This window comes from Pseudophryne corroboree, chromosome 6, assembly GCF_028390025.1.
Source record: "Pseudophryne corroboree isolate aPseCor3 chromosome 6, aPseCor3.hap2, whole genome shotgun sequence".
Classification (NCBI taxonomy): Eukaryota; Metazoa; Chordata; class Amphibia; order Anura; family Myobatrachidae; genus Pseudophryne; species Pseudophryne corroboree.
This window is the reverse complement of record NC_086449.1, coordinates 40410343-40422964: the sequence shown is the minus strand read 5'-3', so window position 1 is coordinate 40422964 and position 12622 is coordinate 40410343. Positions and strand designations below refer to the sequence as shown.

Sequence of the window (12622 nt, the reverse complement as noted above, 5' to 3'; positions counted from 1 at the left end):
TCCACAAGGAAGGTGGGCTCATCCTGGGCGGCTGCCCGAGGGGTCTCGGCGTTACAACTTTGCCGAGCTGCTACTTGGTCAGGGTCAAATACCTTTGTAAAATTTTACAAGTTTGACACTCTGGCTGAGGAGGACCTTGAGTTTTCTCATTCGGTGCTGCAGAGTCATCCGCACTCTCCCGCCCGTTTGGGAGCTTTGGTATAATCCCCATGGTCCTTACGGAGTTCCCAGCATCCACTAGGACGTCAGAGAAAATAAGAATTTACTTACCGATAATTCTATTTCTCGTAGTCCGTAGTGGATGCTGGGCGCCCATCCAAAGTGCGGATTGTCTGCAATACTTGTACATAGTTATTGGTAACTAATCGGGTTCTTGTTGTGAGCCATCTTTTCAGAGGCTCCTCTGTTATCATGCTGTTAACTGCGGTTTGGATCACAAGTTGTACGGTGTGATTGGTGTGGCTAGTATGAGTCTTACCCGGGATTCAAATATCCTTCCTTATTGTGTACGCTCGTCCGGGCACAGTATCCTAACTGAGGCTTGGAGGAGGGTCATAGGGGGAGGAGCCAGTGCACACCAGGTAGTTCTAAAGCTTTCTTTTTGTGCCCAGTCTCCTGCGGAGCCGCTATTCCCCATGGTCCTTACGGAGTTCCCAGCATCCACTACGGACTACGAGAAATAGAATTATCGGTAAGTAAATTCTTATTTCTCTGACGTCCTAGTGGATGCTGGGAACTCCGAAAGGACCATTGGGAATAGCGGGCTCCGAAGGAGGCTGGGCACTCTAGAAAGATTTAGGACTACCTGGTGTGCACTGGCTCCTCCCACTATGACCCTCCTCCAAGCCTCAGTTAGATTTTGTGCCCGGCCGAGGTTGGATGCACACTAGGGGCTCTCCTGAGCTCTTAGAAGAAAGATAGTCTTAGGTTTTTCATTTTCAGTGAGACCTGCTGGCAACAGGCTCACTGCAGCGAGGGACTAAGGGGAGAAGAAGCGAACTCGCCTGCTTGCAGCCGAATTGGGCTTCTTAGGCTACTGGACACCATTAGCTCCAGAGGGATCGACCGCAGGCCCAGCCTTGATGTTCGGTCCCGGAGCCGCGCCGCCATCCCCCTTACAGAGCCAGAAGCAAGAAGATGGTCCGGAAAATCGGCGGCATGAAGACATCAGTCTTCTCCAAGGTAGCGCACAGCACTGCAGCTGTGCGCCATTGCTCCTTTCACACTCCGGTCACTGAGGGTGCAGGGCGCTGGGGGGGGGGCGCCCTGAGGCAGCAATAAAAACACCTTGGCTGGCAAAAATACCTCAATATATAGCCCTAGGGGCTATATATGAGGTAAATACCCTTGCCAGATTCCATAAAAAAGCGGGAGAATAGGCAGCGGAAAAGGGGCGGAGCTATCTCCCTCAGCACACTGGCGCCATTTTTCCCTCACAGCTCCGCTGGAAGGAAGCTCCCTGGCTCTCCCCTGCAGACTACACTACAGAAAAGGGTAAAAAAGAGAAAGGGGGGGCATTTAATTGGTGCAGTATATAGTTTATATTAAAAGCAGCTATAAGGGACATAACTCAGTTAGTCTCTGACTTATATAGCGCTCTGGTGTGTGCTGGCATACTCTGACTCTATCCCCCCAAAGGGCTTTTGTGGGTCCTGTCCTCTATATAGAGCATTCCCTGTGTGTGTGGAGCGTGTCGGTACGGCTGTGTCGACATGTTTGATGAGGATAATGAGGGGGAGGCGGAGCAGATGCCTTTAGAAGGGATGTCACCCCCTGGGGGGCAGACACCTGAGTGGATGAGCTTATGGAAAGAAATGAGTGCACGTATAGACTAATTACATAAGAAATTTGACGACATGCCGACTGTGGGACAGCCGAGTTCTCAGCTCGTGCCTGTCCAGGTGTCTCAAAAGTCATCAGGGGCTCTGAAACGCCCGATATCTCAGATGGCGCAAGTAGATGTCGACACGGATACTGACACCAGTGTCGACGACGATGAGTCAAATTTAATGCCCATTAAGGCCATTCACTGCATGATTGAGGCAATGAAAGAGGTGTTAAATATTTCTGATTTACATCCAGGTACCACAAAAAAGGGTATTATCTTCGGGGAGAAAAAACTACCTGTAGTTTTTCCCCAGTCAGATGAATTAAATGAAGTGTGTGAAGAAGCGTGGGCTTCCCCTGATAAGAAATTGGTAATTCCTAAGAAGGTACTAATGGCGTTCCCTTTCCCGCCAGAGGATAGGTTACGTTGGGAAACACCTCCTAGGGTGGATAAAGCGCTCACACGTTTGTCTAAAAAGGTGGCACTACCGTCTCAGGATACGGCCGCCCTTAAGGAACCTGCTGATAGAAAGCAGGAGGCGATCCTGAAGTCTGTATATACACACTCAGGCATTATACTTAGACCAGCTATTGCGTCAGCATGGATGTGCAGTGCTGCCGCTGCGTGGTCGGATAAACAGTCAGAAAATATTGACACACTAGACAGAGACACAATTCTGCTAACAATTGACCATATTAAAGACTCAGTCTTATATATGAGAGATGCACAGAGGGAAATCTGCCGGGTGGCATCTAAAGTAAGTGCATTGTCCATCTCTGCTAGGAGATGCTTATGGACTCGCCAGTGGACTGGAGATGCTGATTCCAAAAGGCACATGGAAGTTTTGCCTTATAAGGGGGAGGAATTATTTGGGGATGGTCTCTCCGACCTAGTTTCCACAGCAACGTCTGGGAAGTCAGCATTTTTACCCCATGTCCCCTCACAGCCTAAGAAGGCGCCATTTTATCAGGTTCAGTCCTTTCGGACCCAGAAAAACAAGCGAGGAAAAGGAGGGTCTTTTCTGTCTAGAGGCAGAGGTAGGGGAAAAAGACTGCAACAAACAGCAGGTTCCCAGGAGCAAAAGTCCTCCCCCGCTTCCTCTTCTAAGTCCGCCGCATGACGGTGGGGCTCCACAGGCGGAGCCAGGTACGGTGGGGGCCCACCTCATGAATTTCAGCGATCAGTGGGCTCGCTCACAGGTGGATCCCTGGATTCTTCAAATAGTATCTCAGGGGTACAAGCTGGAATTCGAGGCGGCTCCACCCCACCGGTTCCTAAAATCTGCCTTGCCGATTGCTCCCTCAGACAGGGAGGCGGTGCTAGCAGCGATTCACAAGCTGTATTCCCAGCAGGTGATAATCAAGGTACCCCTACTTCAACAAGGACGGGGTTACTATTCCACACTATTTGTGGTGCCGAAACCGGACGGTTCGGTGAGACCCATTTTAAATTTGAAATCCTTGAACACATACATAAAAAAATTCAAGTTCAAGATGGAATCGCTCAGGGCGGTTATTGCAAGCCTGGACGAGGGGGATTACATGGTATCCCTGGACATCAAGGATGCTTACCTGCATGTCCCCATTTACCATCCTCACCAGGAGTACCTCAGATTTGTGGTACAGGATTGCCATTACCAATTCCAGACGCTGCCGTTTGGACTCTCCACGGCACCGAGGGTATTTACCAAGGTTATGGCGGAAATGATGATACTCCTTGGAAAAAGGGAGTTTTAATTATCCCATACTTGGACGATCTCCTAATAAAGGCACGATCCAAGGAACAGTTGTTAGTGGGAGTAGCACTATCTCAGGAAGTGCTGCGCCAGCACGGCTGGATTCTGAATATCCCAAAGTCACAGCTGGTCCCGACGACACGTCTAATGTTCCTGGGAATGATTCTGGACACAGTCCAGAAAAAAGTGTTTCTCCCGGAGGAGAAAGCCAGGGAGTTGTCTTCTCTAGTCAGAGACCTCCTAAAACCAAAACAGGTATCGGTGCATCACTGCACGCGGGTCCTGGGAAAGATGGTAGCTTCTTATGAAGCAATTCCATTCGGCAGGTTCCATGCCAGAATTTTTCAGTGGGACCTGTTGGACAAGTGGTCCGGATCGCATCTTCAGATGCATCGCTTGATAACCCTGTCCCCAAGAACCAGGGTGTCTCTTCTGTGGTGGCTGCAGAGTGCTCATCTTCTGGAGGGCCGCAGATTCGGCATACAGGACTGGGTCCTGGTGACCATGGATGCCAGCCTACGAGGCTGGGGGGCAGTCACAAAGGGAAGAAACTTCCAAGGACTATGGTTAAGTCAGGAGACTTCCCTTCACATAAATATTCTGGAACTAAGGGCCATTTACAATGCCCTAAGTCAAGCAAAATCCCTGCTCCTACACCAGCCGGTGCTGATCCAGTCAGACAACATCACGGCAGTCGCCCATGTGAATCGACAGGGCGGCACAAGAAGCAGGATGGCAATGGCAGAAGCCACAAGAATTCTCCGATGGGCGGAAAATCATGTACTAGCACTGTCAGCAGTGTTCATCCCGGGAGTGGACAACTGGGAAGCAGACTTTCTCAGCAGGCACGACCTCCACCCGGGAGAGTGGGGACTTCATCCAGAAGTCTTGCAAATGATTGTAAATCAGTGGGGTCGTCCACAGGTGGACATGATGGCGTCCCGCCTAAACAAAAAACTAGAGAGGTATTGCGCCAGGTCAAGAGACCCTCAGGCGATAGCTGTGGACGCTCTAGTGACACCGTGGGTGTACCAGTCAGTTTATGTGTTCCCTCCTCTACCTCTCATACCAAAGGTATTGAGAATAATAAGAAAGCGAGGAGTAAACACAATTCTCGTGGTTCCGGATTGGCCAAGAAGAGCGTGGTACCCGGAACTTCAAGAGATGATCTCAGAGGACCCGTGGTCTCTGCCGCTCAGACAAGACCTGCTACAGCAGGGGCCCTGTCTGTTCCAAGACTTACCGCGGCTGCGTTTGACGGCATGGCGGTTGAACGCCGGATCCTGAAGGAAAAGGGCATTCCGGAGGAAGTCATTCCTACGCTTATTAAAGTTAGGAAAGAGGTTACAGCAAATCATTATCACCGCATATGGCGGAAGTATGTTGCATGGTGTGAGGCCGAAAAGGCCCCAACAGAGGAATTTCAACTAGGTCGATTTCTGCATTTCCTGCAAGCAGGAGTTAATATGGGCCTAAAACTGGGCTCCATTAAGGTACAGATCTCGGCTCTGTCGATTTTTCTTTCAAAAAGAACTAGCTTCAGTACCTGAAGTTCAGACATTTGTTAAAGGAGTGCTGCATATTCAGCCCCCGTTTGTGCCCCCTGTGGCACCTTGGGATCTCAACGTGGTGTTGAGTTTCTTAAAATCACATTGGTTTGAGCCACTAAAAACCGTGGATCTGAAATATCTCACGTGGAAGGTGGTCATGTTATTGGCCTTGGCTTCTGCCAGGCGAGTATCAGAATTGGCGGCTTTGTCTTGTAAAAGCCCTTATCTGATTTTCCATATGGATAGGGCAGAATTGAGGACTCGTCCCCAGTTTCTCCCTAAGGTGGTGTCAGCGTTTCACCTGAACCAGCCTATTGTGGTGCCTGCGGCTACTAGGGACTTGGAGGACTCCAAGTTGCTAGACGTTGTCAGGGCCCTGAAAATATATGTTTCCAGGACGGCTAGAGTCAGAAAATCTGACTCGCTGTTTATCCTATATGCACCCAACAAGCTGGGTGCTCCTGCTTCTAAGCAGACTATTGCTCGTTGGATTTGTAATACAATTCAGCTTGCACATTCTGTGGCAGGCCTGCCACAGCCAAAATCTGATAAATGCCCATTCCACAAGGAAGGTGGGCTCATCTAGGGCGGCTGCCCGAGGGGTCTCGGCTTTACAACTTTGCCGAGCAGCTACTTGGTCAGGGGCAAACACGTTTGCAAAATTCTACAAATTTGATACCCTGGCTGAGGAGGACCTGGAGTTCTCTCATTCGGTGCTGCAGAGTCATCCGCACTCTCCCGCCCGTTTGGGAGCTTTGGTATAATCCCCATGGTCCTTTCGGAGTTCCCAGCATCCACTAGGACGTCAGAGAAAATAAGAATTTACTCACCGGTAATTCTATTTCTCGTAGTCCGTAGTGGATGCTGGGCGCCCATCCCAAGTGCGGTTTATCTGCAATACTTGTACATAGTTATTGTTAACTAAATCGGGTTATTGTTGAGCCATCTGTTGAGAGGCTCAGTTGTTTCATACTGTTAACTGGGTTTCATATCACGAGTTGTACGGTGTGATTGGTGTGGCTGGTATGAGTCTTACCCGGGATTCAAAATCCTTCCTTATTGTGTACGCTCGTCCGGGCACAGTGTCCTAACTGAGGCTTGGAGGAGGGGCATAGTGGGAGGAGCCAGTGCACACCAGGTAGTCCTAAATCTTTCTAAAGTGCCCAGCCTCCTTCGGAGCCCGCTATTCCCCATGGTCCTTTCGGAGTTCCCAGCATCCACTACGGACTACGAGAAATAGAATTACCGGTGAGTAAATTCTTATTTCTCTATCGTCCTAGTGGATGCTGGGGTTCCTGAAAGGACCATGGGGAATAGCGGCTCCGCAGGAGACAGGGCACAAAAAGTAAAGCTTTCCGATCAGGTGGTGTGCACTGGCTCCTCCCCCTATGACCCTCCTCCAAGCCTCAGTTAGATTTTTGTGCCCGGCCGTGAAGGGTGCAATCTAGGTGGCTCTCCTAAAGAGCTGCTTAGAGAAAGTTTAGCTAGGTTTTTTATTTTACAGTGAGTCCTGCTGGCAACAGGATCACTGCAACGAGGGACTTAGGGGAGAAGAAGTGAACTCAGGATGGATTGGCTTCTTGGCTACTGGACATCAGCTCCAGAGGGACGATCACAGGTACAGCCTGGATGGTCACCGGAGCCTCGCCGCCGGCCCCCTTGCAGATGCTGAAACATGAAGAGGTCCAGAATCGGCGGCAGAAGACTCCTCAGTCTTCTAAAGGTAGCGCACAGCACTGCAGCTGTGCGCCATTTTCCTCTCGGCACACTTCACACGGCAGTCACTGAGGGTGCAGGGCGCTGGGAGGGGAGCGCCCTGGGAGGCAAATGAAAACCTATTTGGCTAAAAAATACCTCACATATAGCCTCCGGAGGCTATATGGAGATATTTAACCCCTGCCAGAATACACTAAAGAGCGGGAGACGAGCCCGCCGGAAAAGGGGCGGGGCCTATCTCCTCAGCACACAGCGCCATTTTCCTTACACAGCTCCGCTGGTCAGGACGGCTCCCAGGTCTCTCCCCTGCACTGCACTACAGAAACAGGGTAAAACAAGAGAGGGGGGGCAAAATAGTGGCAAAAATTATATTATAAAAGCAGCTATACAGGGAGCACTTATTATAAGGCTATCCCTGTCATATATAGCGCTTTTGGTGTGTGCTGGCAAACTCTCCCTCTGTCTCCCCAAAGGGCTAGTGGGGTCCTGTCTTCGTTAAGAGCATTCCCTGTGTGTCGGTACGTGTGTGTCGACATGTATGAGGACGATATTGGTGTGGAGGCGGAGCAATTGCCAAATATGGGGATGTCACCTCCTAGGGGGTCGACACCAGAATGGATGCCTTTATTTATGGAATTACGGGATAGTGTCAACACGCTAAAACAGTCGTTTGACGACATGAGACGGCCGGACAATCAGTTAGTGCCTGTCCAGGCGCCTCAAACACCGTCAGGGACGGTAAAACGCCCTTTGCCTCAGTCGGTCGACACAGACCCAGACACAGGCACTGATTCCAGTGGCGACGGTGACGAATCAACCGTATTTTCCAGTAGGGCCACACGTTATATGATTTTGGCAATGAAGGAGGCGTTACATTTAGCTGATACTACAGGTACCACTAAACAGGGTATTATGTGGGGTGTGAAAAAACTACCTATAGTTTTTCCCGAATCAGAAGAACTAAATGATGTATGTGATGAAGCGTGGGTTGCCCCCGATAAAAAGATGCTAATTTCAAAGAAGTTATTAGCTTTATACCCTTTCCCGTCAGAGGTTAGGGCGCGCTGGGAAACACCTCCTAGGGTGGACAAGGCGCTCACACGCTTATCTAAACAAGTGGCGTTACCCTCTCCTGAGACGGCCGCACTTAAAGATCCAGCAGATAGGAGGATGGAAAATATCCAAAAAAGTATATACACACATACAGGTGTTATACTACGACCAGCTATAGCGACAGCCTGGATGTGCAGTGCTGGAGTAGCTTGGTCAGAGTCCCTGATTGAAAATATTGATACCCTGGATAGGGACAATGTTTTACTGTCTTTAGAGCAAATAAAGGATGCATTTCTTTATATGCGTGATGCACAGAGGGATATCTGCACACTGGCATCACGGGTAAGTGCTATGTCCATTTCAGCCAGAAGAAGTTTATGGACGCGACAGTGGTCAGGCGATGCGGACTCAAAACGGCATATGGAAGTTTTGCCGTATAAAGGGGAGGAGTTATTTGGAGTCGGTCTATCAGATTTGGTGGCCACGGCTACAGCCGGGAAATCCACTTTTTTACCTCAAGCTACTCCCCAACAGAAAAAGACACCGACTTTTCAACCGCAGCCCTTTCGTTCCTTTAAAAACAAGAGAGCAAAGGGATATTCATATCTGCCACGAGGCAGAGGAAAGGGGAAGAGACACCAACAGGCAGCTCCTTCCCAGGAACAGAAGCCCTCCCCCGCTTCTACAAAAGCCTCAGCATGACGCTGGGGCTTCTCAAGCGGACTCGTGGGCGGTCGTCTCAAGAATTTCAGCGCGCAGTGGGCTCACTCGCAGGTAGATCCCTGGATCCTGCAGATAATATCTCAGGGGTACAGGTTAGAACTAGAGACAGATCCGCCTCGCCGTTTCCTGAAGTCTGCTTTACCAACGTCCCCCTCCGAAAGGGAGACGGTTTTGGAAGCCATTCACAAGCTGTACTCTCAGCAGGTGATAGTCAAGGTACCTCTTCTACAACAGGGAAAGGGGTATTATTCCACTCTATTTGTGGTACCGAAGCCGGACGGCTCGGTAAGACCTATTCTAAATCTGAAGTCCTTGAACCTATACATAAAGAAGTTCAAGTTCAAAATGGAGTCACTCAGAGCAGTGATAGCGAACCTGGAAGAAGGGGACTTTATGGTGTCCTTGGACATCAAAGATGCGTACCTCCACGTTCCAATTTACCCCTCACACCAGGGTTACCTCAGGTTCGTTGTACAAAACTGTCACTATCAGTTTCAGACGCTGCCGTTCGGATTGTCCACGGCACCTCGAGTCTTTACAAAGGTAATGGCCGAGATGATGATTCTTCTTCGAAGAAAAGGCGTATTAATTATCCCATACTTGGACGATCTCCTAATAAGGGCAAGGTCCAGAGAACAGCTAGAGAGGGGATTAGCACTGTCTCAAGAAGTGCTAAAACAGCACGGCTGGATTCTGAATATTCCAAAATCCCAGTTAATGCCGACAACTCGTCTGCTGTTCCTGGGGATGATTCTGGACACGGTTCAGAAAAAGGTTTTTCTCCCGGAGGAAAAAGCCAAGGAGTTATCCGAGCTTGTCAGGAACCTCCTAAAACCAGGAAAGGTGTCTGTACATCAATGCACAAGAGTCCTGGGAAAAATGGTGGCTTCTTACGAAGCAATTCCATTCGGCAGATTCCATGCACGAATTTTCCAGAGGGATCTGTTGGACAAATGGTCAGGGTCGCATCTTCAGATGCACCAGCGGATAACCCTGTCTCCAAGGACAAGGGTATCTCTTCTGTGGTGGTTGCAGAGTGCTCATCTATTGGAGGGCCGCAGATTCGGCATACAGGATTGGATCCTGGTGACCACGGACGCCAGCCTGAGAGGCTGGGGAGCAGTCACACAAGGAAGAAACTTCCAGGGAGTGTGGACGAGCCTGGAAACGTCTCTTCACATAAACATTCTGGAACTAAGAGCAATCTACAATGCTCTAAGCCAGGCAGAACCTCTGCTTCAAGGAAAATCGGTGTTGATCCAGTCGGACAACATCACGGCAGTCGCCCATGTAAACAGACAGGGCGGCACAAGAAGCAGGAGTGCAATGGCAGAAGCTGCAAGGATTCTTCGCTGGGCAGAGAATCATGTGATAGCACTGTCAGCAGTGTTCATCCCGGGAGTGGACAACTGGGAAGCAGACTTCCTCAGCAGACACGACCTTCACCCGGGAGAGTGGGGACTTCATCCGGAAATCTTCCATATGCTGGTAACCCGTTGGGAAAGACCAATGGTGGACATGATGGCGTCTCGCCTCAACAAAAAACTGGACAGGTATTGCGCCAGGTCAAGAGATCCGCAGGCGATAGCTGTGGACGCGCTGGTAACGCCTTGGGTGTACCAGTCGGTGTATGTGTTTCCTCCTCTGCCTCTCATACCAAAAGTATTGAGAATTATACGGCAAAGAGGCGTAAGAACGATACTAGTGGTTCCGGATTGGCCAAGAAGGACTTGGTACCCGGAACTTCAAGAGATGATCACGGAAGATCCGTGGCCTCTACCTCTAAGGAGGGACTTGCTTCAGCAGGGTCCCTGTCTGTTTCAAGACTTACCGCGGCTGCGTTTGACGGCATGGCGGTTGAACGCCGGATCCTAAAGGAAAAAGGCATGCCGGAAGAAGTCATTCCTACTTTGATTAAAGGAAGGAAGTAACCGTGCAACACTATCACCGCATTTGGCGAAGATATGTTGCGTGGTGCGAGGATCGGAGTGCTCCGACGGAGGAATTTCAACTGGGTCGATTCCTACATTTCCTGCAATCAGGATTGTCTATGGGTCTCAAATTGGGATCTATTAAGGTTCAAATTTCGGCCCTGTCAATTTTCTTTCAAAAAGAATTGGCTTCAGTTCCTGAAGTCCAGACTTTTGTTAAGGGAGTGCTGCATATACAGCCTCCTGTGGTGCCTCCAGTGGCACCGTGGGATCTCAATGTGGTTTTGGAATTTCTAAAATCTCATTGGTTTGAGCCACTAAATAAGGTGGATTTAAAATATCTCACATGGAAAGTGACCATGTTACTAGCCCTGGCTTCGGCCAGGAGAGTGTCAGAACTGGCAGCTTTATCTTACAAAAGCCCATATCTGATTTTCCATTCGGACAGGGCAGAACTGCGGACTCGTCCGCATTTTCTCCCTAAGGTGGTGTCAGCATTTCATCTGAACCAGCCTATTGTAGTGCCTGCGGCTACAAGTGACTTGGAGGACTCCAAGTTACTGGACGTTGTCAGAGCATTAAAAATATATATTGCAAGGACAGCTGGAGTCAGAAAATCTAACTCGTTGTTTATATTGTATGCACCCAACAAGATGGGTGCTCCTGCGTCTAAGCAGACGATTGCTCGTTGGATCTGTAGCACAATCCAACTTGCACATTCTGTGGCAGGCCTGCCACAGCCTAAATCTGTAAAGGCCCACTCCACAAGGAAGGTGGGCTCATCTTGGGCGGCTGCCCGAGGGGTCTCGGCATTACAACTTTGCCGAGCAGCTACGTGGTCAGGGGAGAACACGTTTGTAAAATTTTACAAATTTGATACTCTGGCTAAGGAGGACCTGGAGTTCTCTCATTCGGTGCTGCAGAGTCATCCGCACTCTCCCGCCCGTTTGGGAGCTTTGGTATAATCCCCATGGTCCTTTCAGGAACCCCAGCATCCACTAGGACGATAGAGAAAATAAGAATTTACTTACCGATAATTCTATTTCTCGGAGTCCGTAGTGGATGCTGGGCGCCCATCCCAAGTGCGGATTATCTGCAATAATTGTACATAGTTATTGTTAACTAATTCGGGTTATTGTTTAGGAAGCCATCTTTCGGAGGCTCCTCTGTTATCATACTGTTAACTGGGTTTGATCACAAGTTGTACGGTGTGATTGGTGTGGCTGGTATGAGTCTTACCCGGGATTCAAAATTCCTCCCTTATTGTGTACGCTCGTCCGGGCACAGTACCTAACTGAGGCTTGGAGGAGGGTCATAGGGGGAGGAGCCAGTGCACACCACCTGATCGGAAAGCTTTACTTTTTGTGCCCTGTCTCCTGCGGAGCCGCTATTCCCCATGGTCCTTTCAGGAACCCCAGCATCCACTACGGACTCCGAGAAATAGAATTATCGGTAAGTAAATTCTTATTTTTTTTTTTATTTTTTTTTAACCTTTTCATACTTAACGATCGACGTGGACTACGATTAGAACGGTAATCTGTGCTGAGCGAAGCGGTAGCGGAGCGAAGGCGCCATGCCCGAAGCATGGCGAGTGAAGCAAGCCATGCGAGGGGACGCGGTGCACTAATTGGGGTTCCCGGTCACTACGAAGAAAACGACACCAAAATAACATTAAAAACTCATGTCGACCTTTTGACCTGTCGACCTAGAACATGTCGACCTAAAGACCCTGTCGACCTAGTAACTGTCGACCAATAGTGGTCGACCTAGATATTGTCGACCTAGTTACTGTCGACTTTCAATACCACACCCGGAGAAACGGAGGTAGTGTTACGTATTCATTTCCTATGTTTTATAATATTAAATATTAAAATTCATATTAATGTAATGGCTAAATATAACCATCCATGTATGTTGATACTTGCCCATTTGTTGTGTCTTTATAAATCCAGCCACGTTTTGTAATCATTAGGGTTAGATGACCAGGAGGAGAGTGCCCTCATCGAGATCTTGGTCTCCACCATAAGACAGGCAGCAGAAGGGACTTCTCCTGTCGGCCGAGTGCCTGCAAGGAAGGTGAGTCAGG

The 12622-nt window shown here is 49.4% G+C and overlaps 1 protein-coding gene across 6 annotated transcripts in view; it reads left to right on the top strand.

Annotated features, from left to right (window-relative positions):
* Nucleotides 1-12622, top strand: part of STAG3 (STAG3 cohesin complex component) — a 285504-nt gene that overhangs the window by 197694 nt on the left and 75188 nt on the right. For all 6 annotated transcript variants that reach the window (XM_063930901.1, XM_063930899.1, XM_063930900.1 and 3 more), the window contains exon 16: nt 12509-12612. In XM_063930901.1, coding sequence (XP_063786971.1) covers nt 12509-12612 — 104 coding nt within the window. The remainder of the gene's footprint in view (nt 1-12508; nt 12613-12622) is intronic.